At 42.3% G+C, this 20,058-nt stretch overlaps 1 protein-coding gene across 3 annotated transcripts in view; it reads left to right on the top strand.

The window, feature by feature from the left end:
* kremen1 (kringle containing transmembrane protein 1) overlaps positions 1–20,058 on the top strand; it is a 253,321-nt gene that overhangs the window by 92,306 nt on the left and 140,957 nt on the right. For all 3 annotated transcript variants that reach the window (XR_005944764.1, XM_041202488.1, XM_041202489.1), the window contains exons 4-5: positions 13,314–13,438; positions 16,281–16,434. Coding sequence is in view for 2 of the 3 variants with exons in the window: in XM_041202488.1 (XP_041058422.1) it covers positions 13,314–13,438; positions 16,281–16,434 (279 nt within the window). In the remaining variant the exon portion in view is untranslated. The remainder of the gene's footprint in view (positions 1–13,313; positions 13,439–16,280; positions 16,435–20,058) is intronic.

The raw sequence follows: 20,058 nt of genomic DNA, 5'->3' as shown, positions 1-20,058 counted from the left end.
TCTAGGGATATTACGGAAGAGTTTAATCAAAGTACAATGTGTTAAGGTTCTAGAGTGATGTGAGTTTTGGAATATCTGTAACAAATTGGATCTATCACTTTCCCACTTGGGGAGAATGTTAACAAATGAACTAATTTTAGTACAAATGGATACTTCAAATGTTTGACCGATCTTTTGTGGATAGCAGGAACAGTGGGGTAGACCTTGACTCCAGTCTCCCACTGTAATTCCAGGATGAGAACTTGCAGAGGAATGTTACTACATCTGAAAATGTTCATTTACACCATTTCTCAGAGGGTTGTGGGGGGCCTTCACTTTGAACTGCTGCACTTCATGTGGTGATAGTGCTTCAACAATGCCATTAGTTAGGGAGCTCTTGATCAGTGATGATTAAGGAAGTCATAATGGTCATGGAGTGCAACTTGGAGATGATGTTGTTCCCACTCTTGTTCTCTTGCAGAGGTCAGGAGAGTACTCTTGGTGAATTGTTGCAGTGCATCCATAGACTGGTGCTGAAAGCAGAGGGTGTGTTGGGGGAGTCAGGGGAAGAATTTGAAGGCAAAAACAAATTAAATGCAAGTGACATGAGAGCTAATGCATGTGGTGAGGACTGGGTGACAAGTGAATAAAATTCCCAATGTGGTCTCCTCTACATTGGGGAGACAAAACGCAGACTGGGTGACCGCTTTACAGAATACCCTCGGTCTGTCCGCAAGCGTTACCCATACCTCCCTGTTGCTTGCCATTTTAACACTCCACCCTGCTGTCATGCCCACATGTCTGTCCTTGGCTTGCTGCATTGTTTCAGTGAAGCTCAACGCAAATTGGAGGAACAGCACCTCATCTTCCTACTAGGCACTTTACAGCCTTCCGGACTGAATATTGAGTTCAACAACTTCAGATCATAAACTCTTTCCTCCATCCTCACCCCTTTTTGATCCCCTTTTTTCAAATATTTATTTTTAAATTTTTATATATATATTTTTTCCCCGCCTATTTCTATAATTATTATTTTTAAAATGTACTTCCATTCATTGTTTTATCCCCACCTGTTAGCCCATTTTGATCTTTTTTCCCACACCGTCCCCTCCCCTCACACCACCCCCACGAGGGCCATCTGTCACTGGCTCAGCCTGCTTTCGACTCTTAATGTCATCATTAGCACATCCTTTAGCCAGTATCACCACCATCAAGACCCTTTTCGACCTTTTGTTTATGACATCTTTTGCAATCTCTCCTTTGCCTCCACCTATCACTGGCCTTCTATCCAGCTTCACCTATCCCACCCCCTCCCTTAAACAGTATATATTTCACCACATTTCTACTTCTCTTTAGTTCTGAAGAAGAGTCATATGGACTCAAAACATTAACTCTGTCTTTCTCTCCACAGATGCTTCAGACCTGCTGAGTTTTTCCAGCAATTTTTGTTTTTCTTACAGAAAGGTATAGTTTCTGAGTTTGTGGAGGGCAGGAGGGCAGTGGGAAGAATATTGAAGTGACAGAATACATTTAAAAGGGTGGAGAAAAAAAGAAAAACTTAATTTACATTGTGCATTTCAGGACTTCAGCATGTCCCAAAGAGCTTGACAGCAAATGAAACATTTTTGAAGCATAGTCACTGTTATAATGTAGGAAACACAGCAGCCAATTTGAGCGCAATATTCTCCCATAATTAGCAATGTGATAATGACCAGATCAACCAATCATTAGTCAAGTTGTGGGATAAACATTGGTTCAGGACACAGGGAAAAGTTCCCCTGCTTTTCTTTTAATTGTAACTGTGGGATCTTTTACATCCACCTTAGAGTGCAGGCTGGTTTAATGTCACATATGAAAGCGGTTGAGAAGCTGATATAGGGGTTCAGGTGGGCAATGTTGCAGAGGTAGAAATAAAGGATTTTGGCGATGGATGGGATGTGGGGTTTGAAAGAAGATGCCATACTGTGGAGGGGATGACATGATGATTGAGAAGTTGGCTTCTGCAGGCTGAGGATAATCTATTCAGGCTTACTGATACTTGCTACATCCCTAAATGCAGGATACACAGTTACATAATTTGTGTTTAGGGGAACTACCCTCACGTTTTCCCCTGACATTCAAAAGGGAGAAAATAATACATCAATAAAGCTATTCAGTCCTCAGGATAAGTTTTATTACTGTAAAATTAGCCCCACATTACATTGAATTTTACAGCACAGACAGAGACCTCTTGTCCCAACAGGTCTATTGCTAGTGTTAATGCTCCACCTTATTTCCACTCCCAGCTCCCACCTTATTTCTTCCCAGCCTATCAACCCACCTTTCTATTCCCTTTTCCCCCATATACTTAGCTAGCACCCTATCAAATACATCTATGCAATGTGCCTTAACCACTCCATGTGATAGCAAGTTCCACATTCTCGCCACTGTCTGTGAAACTGTACTCTATATTGCATCATTACTATCCACAGACAATGAGGTAAGTTGGAGACAGAGAGAAATGGAAACCAAAACATCTTTAACTAGCTAGGAAACCTGACCACATTCTTACGGAACAAAAAAAAGAAATCGGAAGGCTTTCACTGGAAGTTTCCTCAAAAATTCCCCTGTTCGGCAACCATCAAAGCAGAAGATGTGAAAACCCCATTTGTGTGTTAATTCAGGGTTTCCATTGCCCCTCAGCTGATTTTGGAATCTCCAAGGACACTCCTGCCAATTAATTTTTGCTTGCACTGTTCACCCTATAATCTCAATGCTCTCTTCTCTTTTTTAGGTTTAGGTTTAATTCTTTTAAAATTCCTATTTTATCACGAATACCAAAATGTTTGAAACTATTTTCCAATTAAAAAAAATTGAGATCGATAAATTACCAGTTTCCTTCTTTCCTATGGTGCTCGCTGTTCATTTTGAAGGTGGGAGCAAGCTAGGCGACCCTGGATTTCATCAGCTGAAAGTCAGCATCAAGGGTATATTGTTAAGACAATCAAAAGGTTGTAATATTCATCAGGTTGCACCATTCGTTCAACCAGCTTGATTTCTGACACAGTCATGTTACATCAAGTGAGGGAAGTTGGCTTTTATACAAGTAGAGTCATCAGAGACCCTCGGATCCTGACAACATCTGGATATATAAACACACTCTCTCGAAGGGTTAAAGATACAATCACGTTTTTAAGAAAACAACAGATGCTTCACTGATATAGGGCGTCTTCATTTCCTCAGGTGTATACTGGTTAATATATATATGAAAAATTACTGTTTTAAGACAATTGTTTAAGATAAAGATATTGTGCCTTTCACAATCTGGAGATGTCCCAAAGTGCTTTAGAGCCAGTTAAGTACTTTTGAAATGTAGGCCAGAATTTTCAGCTTGGCGAGCGGGGTCGGGGCCTGCTTGCCGAAGCGTAAAATGACACTGGGTGACGTCGGGTGCGTGTCCCGCAGGCGGGTTGAGGTTTCATGAAGTGTTTATAAATTGAATAAAAATTTTTGTAAAAATTCATTGACATGTCCCAGCTCATGTGACACTGTCCCTAGATTGCTTGTCACATGTCTTAAATTTTTTTCCTTTCTTTATTTAGATTTTAAAAACTTAAACTAGTCTCCCTGAGGCACCTCTGTGCACGTCACGCTGGCCGGGCCTTAATTGTCCCACCCACATAAAATGACGACGCGGACCCGATCGAGGGTGCCAATCAGGTCCGTGAACGCCCCCACACAACCCCCCCACGCACCCCCCTCCCAACGGAAGGGGAAAATTCTCCCCGTAGAAGCTACTGTAATGTAGCAGCCAATTTGCTGTCCCACAAACAGCAACTTGATAATGACTAAATAATTTGTTTTTGTGATGTTGATTGAGGAACAAAAGTTGGCCAGAACACTGGGGAACCTCCTCTGCTTTTCTTCAAAATGGTGCCATGGAATATTTTTACGTTCCTCCAAGAGAGAGCAGGTGGACCTTAGTTTAATGTCTCATCTGAAAGCAGCACCTCCCTCAGGACTGCACTGAAGTGTTAGCCTAGATTTTGTACCTAAGGGCTGGATTTCATGTATTGCTGCCATGCCCTCCCCTGCACCAACCACCCCCCCATTGCCAGTGTCAGCCAGCAATCGACACGTTGAAAAGAAACCTGCCCCACAGCCATAAAGCACTGCCATCAGGCTAAACAGGCAGAGAGTGAGACTTCCATCCCTCAGTGGGAGGATATCATGCCCTCGAGGGGCCGGCAAATCTGATTGGCCGGCAGCGCTACTTCCCAGCAGTGCCAGAATTCAGCAGTGGGCTGAAATCTGGTCCACGAAGAAGGCAGCCATAGCATCTAGACCCAAGTAAGTTGGGGGTCTTTGGCGGGGAGGGATCAGGCAGCCTAGGGAGGGGTGGGGATGGGGGTGTGGGGAAGTGGGAGGGCCCGTTTTGGAGGCCAGGGTGGAAGGAATAAGGGGTGGGGGGGGTGTAATATCTTGGGGGAGTTGCCCCTAAGAGCATCGAGCATCCCCCTGAATGCTGTTCCCTCCTTCTTCCTGCCTTTAAAAAAATTTGTGTTTTTAAAAAAATATAGCCTGCTTACTTCCACTCTAGTTGGCATGGGCAGCATATTATAGGGGTCAGTTGGCTTGTTAATATCAATTGGTCCTTAATTTATTTTAAAATTGTGCGTGGGCTGCCGATTTTGGCACCTGCCCACCTAGCATATTATGGGGGAAAGATATGGGGTGGGCGAGAAGATGGTGGGCTTGTTACCCCTCATATTTAATATGCCACCACCCCCCACCCCCCAACCTCCAACCCACAGAATACATGCCATAAAATCTAACCCTAGGTTTCTGGAGCAGGAATGACCCCAAACTTCTGATTTGGAGGTGAGACACAGCCAGCACCTGTTCAACTAACAGAAGATGCTCATGGCTCTCTCCAAGTAATATGAAAGTCAAGGGTCTGATTATTAAGTCTCACACATCTTTTTAAGTCAGCACATTCACCAGTTGAAACCTGCCATGTTTTTTGGGAGATAGGACAGACCTTTAACTAAAATACGAAAATTCATTGACTACAATTGTTCCATCCTTTGGCAGCTAATTGCACCTATGGGACTGAAGTGATTGAATTTTATCCCTGTCAGATCTTAATCAATCAGCATTAACAAAGCAAGAGATTATTTGAAAAATACGCTACCCTTGAAATTCACACATAATAGGAAATCTGCTTTAATTTTATGGTGACACTTTAACCTAAGTAGCTTTTAATGGAACATAAATCACTTGGTTCAAATCCTGCTTTATAATATAACACTGTAATATTTTAAATCCTGCTTTATGATATAACACTAAAGGTATAAATCCTGCTTTATGATATAACACTAAAGATATAAATCCTGCTTTATAATATAACACGGTAATAATATAAATCCTGTTTATAATATAACACTAATATAAATCCTGTTTTAAGATATAACACTGTAATGATATAAATCCTGCTTTATGATATAATACATAATATAAATCCTGTTTTAAGATATAACACTGTAATGATATAAATTCTGTTTTATAATATAACTCTATAATATAAATCCTGCTTTATGATTTAACACTGTAATGATATAAATCCTGTTTTATAATATAACACCGTAATAATATAAATCCTGCTTTATGATATAACACTGTAATAATATAAACCCTGTTTTATAATATAACACAGTAATAATATAAATCCTGCTTTATGATATAACACTGTAATGATATAAATTCTGCTTTATGATATCACACTAATAATATAAATCCTGTTTTAAGATATAACACTGTAATGATATAAAACTTGATGGCGTCAGATGGAGTAGTGCCATTGCATGACACTCTTCAAAGTCAGCCCTTCAAAAACTACTCATTTTCATGAAAGCATAAGAATTTTTAAGCACAGTAAAAAGGCTAATATTGCCCCAAAAGGCCTTTTTGATAGACCCACCCCAACCATGCACCACCTTAGCTTATCCTACAAAGATCTCTATGACTCTATAATTCCTTCTCCCCCCACCTGTTCAGTTACTCTCTCAACCTCCCTTGTAACAGATGGATAGCTTCATTGGTGAAGGGCAGATATGAACGACTTACATGTTTGAGCAACATTCTACTGAGCTCTATTTTGAGACAAGCTATTTGGCATTTTGATTTGCACTTTGTCAATAGGAGATATGCTCCTTATTCCACAAATCTTTGAGGTGAAAAACATGCCAATTTGCCTTCCTACTCTTAAGTTACTGAGTTTTGATTTGTATCTCCCTGGCATTTGTCTTTAACCATTGGGATTCATTTTGCCCATGATACCTTTGCTGGCTTTCTGACAGACCTACACACTTGTCTCGTTCACCTGCCTCATTCTCAAAACGGTTAAGTATTTCTTTTCAAATCTTTGGCCATTTCTTGAAAAGGTATTAAAAATTCTGCTTCCACCATTATTACTGATAAGACGTTCCCATGGAATTTTAACTGCCTCCAGCCCATCTGGCAGGAATAGTGCAGGTGAGAGGGGTTTAAATAATGGTGAGGGGCAGCTTTGTGCTGTGTCCCAGCCCTTCACCATGTTAACCAGATAGATATTAGGCACAGAAAAGACACCCACCTCAAAGGAGCGGGGGTCTAATTTAAGTAATAAAGCCACATCCTGATTATATCATTGGGGTCCATACATCATTTTCATTGTGGGGCCAACTAAGGACCCCACTGTTTAAACCCACCAGTGAAAGAATGGATCCAGCACACAGAAGGCCCAGGTAAATTTAATATTTTTAAAGGTTCTTTATTGGCCATGAGGAGCAGGATTGCCTCAGGTTCGTGGCCTTTACTGATGCTCCCCACACTTTGCTGTGGCTCCTTGCCAGCAGTCTGACCCCGCAAGAATTTTAACTGCCCCCTGCTGTCATTCCCACGGGCTTTGGAGGGAAGTCCATGTTGGGGAACCTGAGTGCGAAAATTCCCTGGGCCTCAGGCTTTAGGAGGCCAGACAGCTTTACCAACCTAAATGCACTGATTTCCTCCCCAATTTAAAATTGGATCTTCTGTATCATAGTGTTCCCATCCTTAAAATGTTAAAATTCTTGTTTGCCCTGTCAGGTGGGTGTTAAAAAAAACCCTATTGTGCCATTCAAATGAGGACAAGGGAGTCCTCCCAGTGTCCTAGGTAGCATCTATCCCTTACCCAACATCACTGAAAAGATTTAATTAGTCAGTTATCCCATTGCTGTTTGTGGCACCTTGCTGTGGCTGCTGCATTTATTGATTATAAAAAGTGCCTACATGTCTAAAGGATTTCATTGGTGTAGTAATTATGGGTTTTGTTAAATGTTGGACTGTAGCTTTAAGAATAGTCCTGCTATGTAAGATCACATATGCGTAAACCAATGTGTCAGCAGCACGATCTACCTCCACAGTCAGTGTAGAGATAGAGATGGAGTTGAAAGCACATGTGTTGTTGCTGCTGGCTGTGTTGTAAATAAACCTAATGTTTCCACTTAAAAAGTTGTCTACAGATCAACTCTATTACAAATAGGCAACAAGGCCACACTATAACAAACTGGTGATGAGGATAAATCAAGATAAATCAGAATTGGTACTGTACCTCGCCCAGAGATTGTGAGTATCAATGTCTGTTTAAAATAACAAAAGATTAGTGCCACAATTTGGTAGAATTGATCCCTTTGAGCCAGCCACAGATGATTGGTCTCAATATATAGAACGCCTCGCATTCTTCTTTCAAGCAAACAAAATCACGGGAGAAGAGAAGAGGCCAACAATCCTCTTGAATACTTGTGGGAGCAAGACTTACAGTTTGATTTGAAGTTTGACAGCACCTAGTGCCCAAGATTCACAGAATTTCGGAGAGCTGGTGGACCCCTTGAAGGGACATTTTCAACCCAAGCCCTCAGTCAACCTGCAGGGGTTCCTGTTCAATTCGTGAAGTAGCGCACCGGGTGAGACAATTGTTGGGTATGTGGCAAATTTGAAGCAATTAATGGAATATTGCGAGTTTGGTGAGACTCTGAGCAACATGCTCAGAGATCGTTTAGTGTGTGGTGTGAAAGAAAACACTATTCAGGGAAGGTTGCTGACTGAAGCGAATCTGGATTTTAAGAAAGCTTTAGAAATAGCGTTGCCCATGGAAACTCTAAGAGATTCACAAGCAATACAAGAGGCGCAAAATGGTGCCGTACACCAAATCAGGTGGGAATAGTCAGCTGAAAATGGTGCGAAAAAGCCAGCCTCCGCTGCAAAGCGGGAAATGGCTCCCGCTAATGGAAAAATAAGAAGAAATAATTTAGCAGCTAAATCGAAGAACAACTTTAATCGATGAGGAAACAATCAGCCTTTTAGTGATTGGCAGTTTAAAAAAGTAGAATGTTACTTTTGGCACAGAGGTGGACATATAATGAGACAGTGCAAAGAGAGATTTAAACAGGCTTGCAAACAACAGAAGAAACCCAATGAAATCTATTGTGTGGAAGAGCCTGAAACTACACATTCTGACATTTGTTCATTGTTTAATATGAAAGTTGGGAAGACAGAGCCAATATTTGTTACAGCACAAGTGAATGGCAAACCATTGAAAATGGAAGTATCCCCTACTGTAGTTGGAGAACACACTTTTCAGATATTTAAATAATGGTGAACATCAATTAAATTTGGAACAAACATCTGCCAAATTGAAAATGTACACAGGCGAAGAATTCCAAGTAAAAGGTATCAGCAGAGTAACTGTCCATTATAGAAGCCAATCGGCACAGATACCCATGATGGTATTGAGAGGCAGAGAGCCAAGCCTTCTATGCTGAAACTGGTTAAGGGAAATCGACCTTGATTGGCCAGTGAGATTTCAAAAGGAAGCTGAGAGAGTTCATATCTTAAAAAAGGAAGAAGGATGCGAGAAGACAAAATGGTAGCTAGTAGCACCTATAAATACTCGAAGGAGGCAATAAACAAATTGTCGAACTGTGCCTACTTTATTCCAGTCCCTCACAATGGCTTGCTGGATGATGATGCTGAAGACAAAATCAGAGGTACAAGTTACTTCCAAGGCATTCTCTGGAAAGAAATCTAGATGCTGTAGACAATCATGAAAAAGTTAACAAGGGAGACCAAGCTTGCACGCTTTCTTTTTCACTACAGGACGACCCCCCACATGATGACAGGAGCAGCACCTGCAGAGTTATTGGTGAGACACAGTCTTAGGACAAAACTGAGCCTAATATTTCCAAATTTGATGGGGAAGGTGGAGAAGATTCAAGGAAACCAAAAATCTATGCATGACTTGCATAGTCGTGAGCGACAATTTACTGTTGGAGAAGCAGTTTATGCAAAGAATTTCGATGGAGGACCTAAATGATTACCTGGCAAAGTAAGTTCAGTGACTAGACTATTATCATACCACATGGAACTGGAAGGCCAGATCACCTGTAAGCATGTGGACCATTTAAGAAAGAGAGCTACCACAATCAGATATTGTACCACCTGTAACCATTACTGAACCAATGTTTCCTGTTGAAGATGCTCAACCAATGACTGACATGCCCAATGTCTCTATCAGAGTGGAAGACACATTGCCCACTGAGGTACCTGATGTCCATGCAGTTCCAGAGAATGTGGTTCCTGAGACCGAATCTGAAGCCATGGAGCTGCGACATTCCACAGGAACCAGGAAACCACCTGAAAGACTAAACTTGTAAATTTCATGACCTGTGTGAATATTATAATGTTATGAGCTAAATATACTCATAAATACAATATGTACAGCAAAGTTAAAGGGGGTGGAGTGTATTAAGGAGTGTAGTTAAATATTGGACTGTGCCTTTAAGAATAGTCCTGCGATGTAAGATCACATGATATGTGTAAACCAATCTGTTAGCAGCGTGGGCTGCCTCCACAGTCAGAGGTAGAGATGGAGTTGAATATACACGTGTAGCTGCTGTTGGCTGCATTGTAAATAAACCTAATGTTCCCACTTAGAAAGTTGTCTGCACATCAACTCTATTATATACAGATGACAAGGCCACACTATAACAATTGGCATGGAAGCACTTTAGAATAACCTGAGAATGTAAAAGTTGCTATATAAATGAAAGCTCACTCTAATAACCCTTTGCATGAAAAAAATCTCTTAACTGCTTCCTTCGATCTTTTAGTGATTATTTTACAGTTATGTCCACCAGTTCCACTGATTGATAGAAATAATTTTTACTCAATTCCCCTAATCAAAACTGCTAATAAATTTTGAAAACCTTATATCAGATTTTTCTTTTGGAGAGGACATACTTCTTTTAATTAAAACTAAGAAAAACATTGTGATTGATCAGTGAGCCCTTTGGCAGCTAATTGCATCCATGAGACTGAAGGAATTTGTCCTGATGAATGGAGCTTCACTCTAGGAACATATATTGAAGCCAGCGATCAAAAGACTTTTGGAGACTAAGGGGATCAAGGAAGATGGGGGTAGTATTGGAAGGTATAGCTAAAGTAAAGGATCAGCCATGATTTTCTTAAATGGCAGAGTAGGCTCAAGGGGCTGAATGGCCTGTTCCTGCTCCTATTTCTTATGATTTTAACTTTAGGAACAGGAGTGGCCATTTAGCCTCTTGACTCTGCTCTGTCATTTAATGAGATCATGGATGATTGGCACCTTAACTCCATTTACCTGCCTTGGCTCCAAGTCACTTACCATGACTTAACACTGAATCCTAGTCTTGGAAGCTACAATTGTCCCAGTATCCACAGACTTTTGGGGATGAGAGTCCCAAATTCCCACTACCTTAATTTGAAAAATTGTTTTCTGGTTTCACTCCTGAATGGCCTGGCTCTAATTTTAAGATTATGTCCCCTTGTTGCTTCACTGGGATCTTTTCCATGCCCTTTCCATTCTCTTTCAGAGGAAATATTTTCCCTGCACCTACCCTATCAAATCCATTTAACATCTTAACTATCTCAATCAGATCAGCCCTGAATACTTTATACTCAAGGGAATAAAAGCCATGTTTCCCTAGTTAATTTTGAGAATGAATGTTCTTATCCGCCGTATCATCTTTGTGACTCTTTCCGATGTCCTCTCCATTCTCTTTCAACACCTCCACTCTTAACTCTGGGGTCAGTTACCAGCCTCGGATGTGTCCCTGGTGCAGCACAGTGATGCTGGTTATGCGTCATTCCCACTTCCTTCACACAGATGTGTTGCAAAGATGTTGCTAATTGGGGATTAAAGTAACTGCACAAATCAATGATTTTAAAAATTTAATTAAAGTGTGCTCTCTGTCGGACTATCTTACTGAGTCTGGAGTAAGCCAAATTGTCATTTACTCCCCGAGCTATTCGAGCAAAGATCATTCTGGGGAGTACTGTTGGAAATAAGCGACCATAAAGAGCAAGTGGAGTTTTGTAAATGTTTCTTGTGTTTTGCTCACGTGCAGACTCACAATCAAAGCTTGGTGCATCTGAGTTTCCCCAATGTCTCAGTGCACTACGCTACAGAACTAGCCCACAGAGGCCAAGCAGGAGTGGGATTTTCAATTCTGGGTTGGGAACCCAGCTGCCTGTTCAGTTTTAGGCCCTGATCCTATTCCAGATAAACCACCGGGATTTTTAAATCGCTAGGCCAGTTAATGGCAGGTAACTGGCCCGTTGACCAATTCAAGACAGCAGGCGGCGTCCAGAGGCTGGATGGCCAAGGGGAGCTCTTCCACTGACAAATCACTCAGAGCTGTAGATTCATGATGCCTCAACATGGAGGCCTCCTCAAAGAGATCAGTCTTTTCTTAAAATTTAAAATGGCCACGTCTGTCTGGCTGCGATCGTGTAGGTGGCAACCTCTCCATGGGATGGCCAGTGGTCGTAGCTGTGGTCCAGCAGCTGTGTGGATCAGGAGGGGTGTCCCTTATGTGACCATCATGCCCACTCTTCACATCATGACCTAAGTTCACAACATTGACCTGGACATGGTCCAGGCTGATGTGGGCAGTTTGCATTGCCAACTGGAAATCTCAGTTGGCATGGAAACAGGACCGAGCATTGTCAATGATTGGCTTGAATGGGCTGCCCACTGAGAAGTGGCAGGTGACCAGTCCAATCCTGTGCTGCCCTCATTAACAATGTCTCAGGGTCAGGATCGTGGCAATGAACTGGCACAGAGACTGGTGGCACGAAATTGTGCGCTTGCCCGTCTCCAGTCCACAACCCGCACCAATTGAATACCTGGCCCAAGTCTGTGTTGAGTCAGCTGAGCTTACCTGAAGCAGCATTTGGGGTCATCTGTGGGCTAAGGAGGGGAAAACCAGCCTGGAGGTCCATCTCATCATCACTATAAGGTGATCCCTATCAAACTCCTTAACATTTATGAACACAGGAAATAGGATTGGGCTCTATTGGTGGATTAACTTGTCTTAAAAATGACAGAAAGAAAGGACTTGTACCAATGTAGCATCTTGCATCATCTCAAGGCATCCCGAAACACTTTACAGCCAGTGAAGCACTTTTTGAAGTGGGCAGTCACCGTTGTAATGTAGAAATTACTGCAGCTAATTTGCACACATCAAAGTCCTACAAATAGCAATATGATATGAGCACCTTATCTGTTTTTGTGATATTGGTTGATGGATAAATGTTGGCCAGGACACAATGGAAAGAACTCACCTGCTCTTCTCCAAGATATCACCATGGGATCTTTTACATTCATCTGAGGGAGCAGAGAGGGCGTCTTATCCAGAGGATGGCACCTCTGAAAAAGGCAGCACACCCGCAGTACTGCACTGGGCTGTTAATCTGGAATTTGTGCTCAGGTCTCTGGATTGGGACCTGAATCCACAATCTTCTGACTCAGAGGCAGTGGTGTTACAAGGCTGTGGGTGCTTGTGCAAGTGTGATATAGCATGAAGCCTTGTCTTCAGGAAAGGCGGGGGTGGTGTGGGAATGGGTGCTGCTGGTTGCAAGAATGAAATGGGGACGGAAAAAGAAATTCAGCAAAGGAGAAGTTGAGATAATTCTCTCTCTCCCATCTTTTAAAATTTGGAGAATGCAAGTCAAACAAAGAGAGACTGAGTTTAATCAAGGTCAGACATTGGGAACAGGAATAGACCATTGAGCTTATGAGTCTGCACTGCCGTTCAACTGGGTCATGACTGGAAGTCCATTTTCCCACCTTTATTCTATAATCCCTCAATACCATTACATAACACAAATTTATCCAACTCAGTCTCAAATGAAGGGACACTAAATTTTAATCAATTAATTTAAATAGCCATCTCCTGTTGCTATGTCTTAAAAGTGCCATACTTAGTGCCAATTTAATGTGTTCTGTTTTTCCTCAGTGCCGGGTTACCTGGGCTGTTTTAAAGATAATGGTGACCCACCCCCTTTATCAGGCAGTAGCGAAACCTCCAACAAGCTGACCATCCAGACCTGCATTAAGTTTTGCAGGAGCAAGCGATTCAAGGTAAAGGGCGTTTTATTCTTTTAAATTAATTTTAATGAACTACTAAAGCGAATATGTAAGGAAATAATTTTAAGCTGGAATGAAAAGAGCTGGTTAAATGTGTGACAGGGTGGCAATTCTGAGACTCAAACTGGTACTGAGACTACTGGGATTCTGGGCAACTCTGGTGTAATACATTCATACCTCCTGTGACTTGAGAGCTGTATGGCGGGGGGGGAGACATTGGGGGAGGGGGTGCAGAACTAAAATGGTTATTTTCTTCTCCCCTTTCGTGTTTTTGTAAAATATGAAACTTGTTTAATAAATTATATTTTGAACAAATGGTTTAAGCGGAGCTTAGTGGTATTGTGAGGCGGATTCTAATCAATTTACAAACATATAGTTCACTCAGCCTCACTGGGGAAGCTGAGAGTCTGAGGCCATTGGCTCTCCATTTGTGGGTGTCATAAACTTCTGGGATGGAGCATGCCATTGTTCACTTTTCCACAAAGCTGGTTTCAGGCTCCATATCCTACCCAATGCTGTCACTTGTCCTGGAAATGAATTCTCTGCAGCATGCTTGAGCCGAAGTTCCTGGCCTTTGGACAAGTGTTTGCCAGATCAGGAACTCTAGCCCACATCATACGGCAAGGATTCTGTTCCCAGAGCAAAATGACAGCGGTGAGGACCATGTGAGGCAGCGAGGATTATCTCAGCTTGATAGTGGGACCAGGAAGTGCATCAGGGCAGGGGGAGAGGACGGTCGTGACCTAGTTGTGTTTAGTTTGTCACTAATGGATTGAGCAGTCACACTGTAACAAGGTTAAGAACCACTGCCTTAAAGTAATGCATTGAGATAAATATGGGCAACCAGGAACACATGGGCCATCTCATTTTCCAATCCTCTCTGGCGCTGGAGGACTGCAGGACTGCTAACATTGCACCATTGTTTAAATAGGGTGGAAGGTATAAACTGAGTAAATACAGACCAATCAGCCTAACCTGAGTGGTGGGCAAATGATTGGAAAAATTTCTGGATAGAGCACAATTTAAAAAGGCCCACATTAATCAAGGGCAGTCATTTGTTAAGGAAAGGTCAAGTCTGAATAACTTGATTGAATTTTTTGAGGAGGTAAAAGAGGATTGATGAGAGTAGTACATTTGATGTAGTCTACATAAATTTTAACATTTGATAAGGTCCCACATGGCAGTAAAGTAAAAGCTCATAGGATCCAAGGCAAAGTGGCAATTTGGATCCAAAATTGGCTCAACTTGGCAGGAAGCAAAGGGTTGATTTTGTTTAATTGTGATTGGAAGATTGTTTCCAGTGGAGTTTGCAGGTCAAAATACTAGGTCTCTTGCTTTTCATGGTATATATCAATGATTTAGAATTAAATATAGGGGGCATGTTTAAGAAGTTTGAAGATGATATAAAGATTGGCTGTGTGTTTCACAGTGAGGGAGAAAGCTATAGACGACAGGAGAATAACAGCGGGCTGCTCAAGTGGACATAAAGGACTTCAGCTGTCACAGATGCAATGGGCCGAATGCCCTTCCTCCATACTGTAAATTTGCCATGGGTGGAACTTAATGCCCTCCCGGGACTGAGCTGGGAGGAGAGGGGGAGCCACTCAGTAGGACGGGAAGGCACGGGACGGAGTGCCCATCATTTTCCCGACTCATCCTGTTAAGTCCAAGCAGGGAAAGTCAAGATTGCCTTCCCAACCCGAGGCCAATTGAGGCTTTTAAGTGGACCATTCATGGTAATAACAGCTAATAATAACTGGTAGAATTCCAGTGGCCAGAGGAGGGGGGCTGCCCCTTAGGGTGAGCATAAGATGTGGGCAGGCCACTGGGTATACCTTGGTGGGTCTGCAACCTGGGGTAGGAGGTCCTCCTGCTCAGGCACCCAAGGCACCTCACCAAGGGCAACCCCCACCTTTCAAACTGACCCCTTCACCCATTCCCCCCCTGGGTTACTGGGACCTGTCTGACCTGCCCAGGCGAGGCAGGTCCACTTACCTGGGTTCCATGGCCTTCACGGCTGCTCCTCATCCTGATTCTCCTGCACTTCCAGCAGTGGCCACTACTTCCAATGGTGCTGCTGGTACTGAAAAGCTGCTAACCTCTGATTGGCTGGCAGTTCTTGAAGGTGGGACATCTGTCCTGGGAGGCTCGGGGAACCCTGACGTCAGGCAAGTAAGCACCTGATTTGATTCAAGTCACTTAGCGGCTCTCAGGAATAGCTATGGTGGGGTTGCCATGGGCAGGCCCACCTCCACAGCCATTAAATCCAGTTCTATGTTTCTATAATAAGTTCACAAGCAGCACTAGTTATGGGAGCGTTTTAAAGAAGCCTTTGATTCCTCAGTGGTGAACGTTTGAACTGCTTTCATTCCTCATGAGCAGGAGCTGCACAGTTTGGGCAGCATTGCCAAATTGAACACCACAGGCACCTTTGTGTGGGACCAACTCTAATATCTGGAGCAACACAAGCATTTATGGAAAAAAAATTTCCCTTGATTCTAGCAAGTTTATTTTTACTAGTTAATATCACCAGGCAACATTCTATTACTCCACTGCCAGTTGCGTCTGCCTCCTCTACACCAAACTGATTTCACTGTCACTCTCTTTTAATGGGGAATGGGGAAAGGAGGGAATTGAGAGAAACGAAGAGATGAAGACAGAGAAAGTGTTGAACAGTAAGCGATTCTAAACAAAAAACATGTTGGGAAAGATGAGTTGCATAACATTTGGCTATCTCATTGCTTTGTGTGAAACATCCTCTATATATTTTTATAAAATAGCTACAGCTGTTCTGTTTTATATCTGCATTGTTACCATTCTTAATTTAATGTTCAAGCTTGCTGGCATGGAGTCTGGGTATGCATGTTTCTGTGGGAATGATGCTGATTACTGGAAACACGGAGAGGCAAACAGCACGGAATGCAACCATGTGTGCTTTGGTGATCACACCCAGGCCTGTGGAGGAGATGGAAGGATAAATATCTTTGATGGTGAGTATTGTGGAATAAAACTCGTTTTCTGTAATAGCGAAATGCACCTCTAGGGAGCCTGGACCAGAGTTTCAAGGTGACAGTTCTGGTCACTTGCATGCCCTGCATTTCCATTGCCCCACCACTGATGGCCGTGCCTTCGTCTGCCTGGGCCCTAAGTTGTGGAATTCCCTCCCTAAACCTCTCCCTCTCTCTACTATCTAAGTGTAAATTGCTTCTTAAGAACAAGCTTTTGGTCATCTGCCCTAATATCTCCTTACATGGCTCGGTGTAACGTTTTGCTTGATAACTCTCCCATGAGATGCCTTGGGATGTTTTACTGTGTTAAAGGTTTCCTACCAATGCAAGCTATTGTTGTTGCTGCTGCACATTCATAATAGTCCGTTTCTCCAATCCATGACTCCTGCCAGCATGACTTCCCTGTAATACCCCTGTAAATGTGAGAAGGCCAGTATGGCAGGCAGTGCCAAAATCAACCATGTTCCTCAAATCAAAAACAAATCCAGTGAGAATGTGAAACCAAGATTGAGGTGTATATATGAAAAAAAGACTTCAATTTCTGTGCTTAGCTCCAACTTTCATTTTCTCAAAAAAGGAAAGCATGTCTTATTTTTACTTTCCTGAGGAGATATGAACTGGAAACTTGTTAGGGAATGTGAGCAAGTATTTCTAATAATGCCAGTGGATTTACGGAAATATAATGATTTCTTTGGATTGCTTTTCAATTTTAAATAAACTTTTAGATGAACTTGGATTATCTTTTCTGTTTTGTGTCTGGCTGGGTGTAACACTCAGCCTTGGGACTCCAAAGTTGCTGAGTGTCAGAGCATTGTTCCACGGTCCCCAGTCATCTCCCAGTATTTTTTAATATTGGGACTGTAATTTCTTGAAGCAATGCTCCAGGATAAAGCATTGCAGAACTTTTAATCTTCAAATATTTGTATGAAGTATTAGGGAAAAGTTAACGCTCACTGTGCAGAAGTTGACCTTCCATTGCTGAAGGGGAGGGAGCACCATGTGTAATGGATGAAGCATGGGAAAGTGAATGCCAAGGGAAAGGGCACCATGGACTCCAGACAGCATAATAAGGCTGGCACTGAAAAACAACAATATGGGTATAAAGAAAAACCATGAATGTTGGAAATCTAAATGGTGGACAGAGAGTGCTGAAAATGCACAGCAGATCAGTGGAAATCATAAAAAGAGAGAAACTGTGGTGAAGGAGCCCACCAGATAGGTCAAACTATCAATCAACTTGGCCCCTGGGCATTTCTGGACATTTCGGGCTTGCTTTTAAGGATGATTGTTGACTTATCCAAGGCTCGCAGAGACCATCGCTGCTCCACACCAAACAATGAACAAGATGTTCCAGCCTTGTGCTGCTTTCAATTATCTCCATTTGCCACACCAAAGCAGAGAAGCAGAGTGCTCCAAGAATGAAGTCTGAGCATATGAAGGAGCTCCAACACCAAGTGAAATGCAGAGAGAATACCTGGGAGTAATTACCGGCCAACAGACCAGTAACGAGTTTCAGATGATGTCATATACCACAAAAAAAAACAAAGATTGTTGCCTGCAAATCCCTCCAGGGTATCTATTATTTTTTTAATAGCGTATCCTGGAAACTTTATGAAGTGGTTTTACTCAGCTTCGGGTCTGTTTTCTATTGCCTGTTGCACCAGTTACTCCTGCTAATGCCAACCATCAGCACACTTTGTACCACTGATGCACATTTGCAATGCCCCTAGTGAAGGCTTAATGATAATCAGGCCATTTAGCTGCAAGTTTATCAACAAATCAATTCTTGTTGACTATGAGAAATCTCTATGAGCAATATCTTTTGCTTTTATTTGTTCATTGCTGTAAGGACTGTTCTTGCTAATGCATGTAAAATGATCCCATTGTGATCATCCAGTATTAGCAACAAGCTTTTCCATGTCAGGTATTACACAGTTCAGTGCACATTAAAGCCCCCTTTCCTCTATCCCAACAAAATGACTCAGGTCCAAACTTGGAATGTGGCTTTGTCAGGAAGTAGTGCTGCTTGTGATTGGGGAGGTGGGGAACGAGTTCACAATACCTTAAGAATTTAGTGAACACCAGTTTCCCCAATGGTGTCTCATTTCCCTTTTTTTCATGGACATTCTTATGCATAAAGGGAGACAGTGGGGTACAATGTTACTGGGCTAGTAATCCAGAGGCTCAGGCTGATGTGCTGTGGACATGGGTTCAAATCCCACTATGGCAGTTGGTGGAATTGAAATTCAATTAATAAATCTGGAATTGAAAGCTAGTCTCAGTAATGACAACTATCATCATAAAAGCCCATCTGGTCACTAATGTCCTTTCGGGAAGGAAATCTGCTGTCCTTAACTGGTCTTCCCTAAATGGGACTCCAGACCCACAGCTATGTGGTTGACTCTGAAATGGCCTAACAAGCCATTCAATTCAATGGCAATTAGGGATGGGCAACAAATGCTGGTCTTGCCAGTGATGGCCACATCTCTTGAAAGAATAAAAAGTATCTCCATGTACCAGCAAGCTTTTTCCATTTTCCATAAGGTGTCTTCTCCAAATGAAGTCACCAGCTTAGTAAACAGGAAAATGTACCATCGTATATCTTATGGGGACAGTTCAATTCACTTGTGTGTCGTGAGGAGTGTCTGGGTTAAAGGTAACTCTGTTTCAAAGGGATGCAGGAGAAGAGAGATCTGGGGTACATGTGCACAAATCATTAAAGGTGGCATGGCAGGTTGAGAAGTGGTTAAAAAAGCATACAAGATCCTGGGCTTTATATATAGAGGCATAGAGTACAAAAGCAAGGAAGTTATATTGAAAATTTATATGTACTGATAAAGCCTCAACTGGAGTATTGTGCCCATTTCTGGGCAGTGCACTTTAGGAAGGATGTGAAAGCCTTAGAGAGCGTGCAGGAAAGATTTACAAGAATGGCTTCAGTGATGAGATATTTCAGTTTCAAGGATAGACTGGAGAAGCTGGGGTTTCTCTCCTTAGAGAAGAGAAGATTGCGAGGAGATTTGATAGAGGTGCTCAAAATAATGAGCGATCTAGACAAGGTACACAGAGAGAAACTGTTCCCATTGGTGGAAGGGTCAAGAACCAAAGGACATCAATATAAGATGCATGGCAAAAGAACCAATGGTGACATGAGGAAAAGAAAATGCAGCAAGTGGTTCGGATCCGGAAAGCCCTGCCTCAGGGTATTGTGGAGACAGATTCAATTGCGACTCTCAAAGGGGATTTGCATAAACATCCGAAGAGAAATCATTTGTAGGACTACTGGAAAAGGGCAGAGGAGTTGTGGCTAGCTGAGTTGTAGACATGATGAGGAATGGCCTCCTTCTGTGCTGTAACCACTGTATGGTTTTATGAAGTGGCTACTGTGTTATTTTTGCGCGGTTTAATTTTCACCAGTGTCAGCTTGGACAGAGGTTGTTGGTAGATTATTTTATCACCAAAATGATCAGCCAAGGTAGCTTCCGAAGTCACCTAATGTTCACACATGGGCACTTTCCAACATGAGAGATGGTAGCAAACGGAAGTGGTATTGCCTCTATAACCCAGGGGCACTGAGGTCAATTATAATACCACAACAGCCAGTGC

This window comes from Carcharodon carcharias, chromosome 13, assembly GCF_017639515.1.
Source record: "Carcharodon carcharias isolate sCarCar2 chromosome 13, sCarCar2.pri, whole genome shotgun sequence".
Lineage (NCBI taxonomy): Eukaryota > Metazoa > Chordata > Chondrichthyes > Lamniformes > Lamnidae > Carcharodon > Carcharodon carcharias.
The sequence above is the reverse complement of the archived record's forward strand: the minus strand, read 5'-3'. Positions and strand labels throughout refer to the sequence as shown.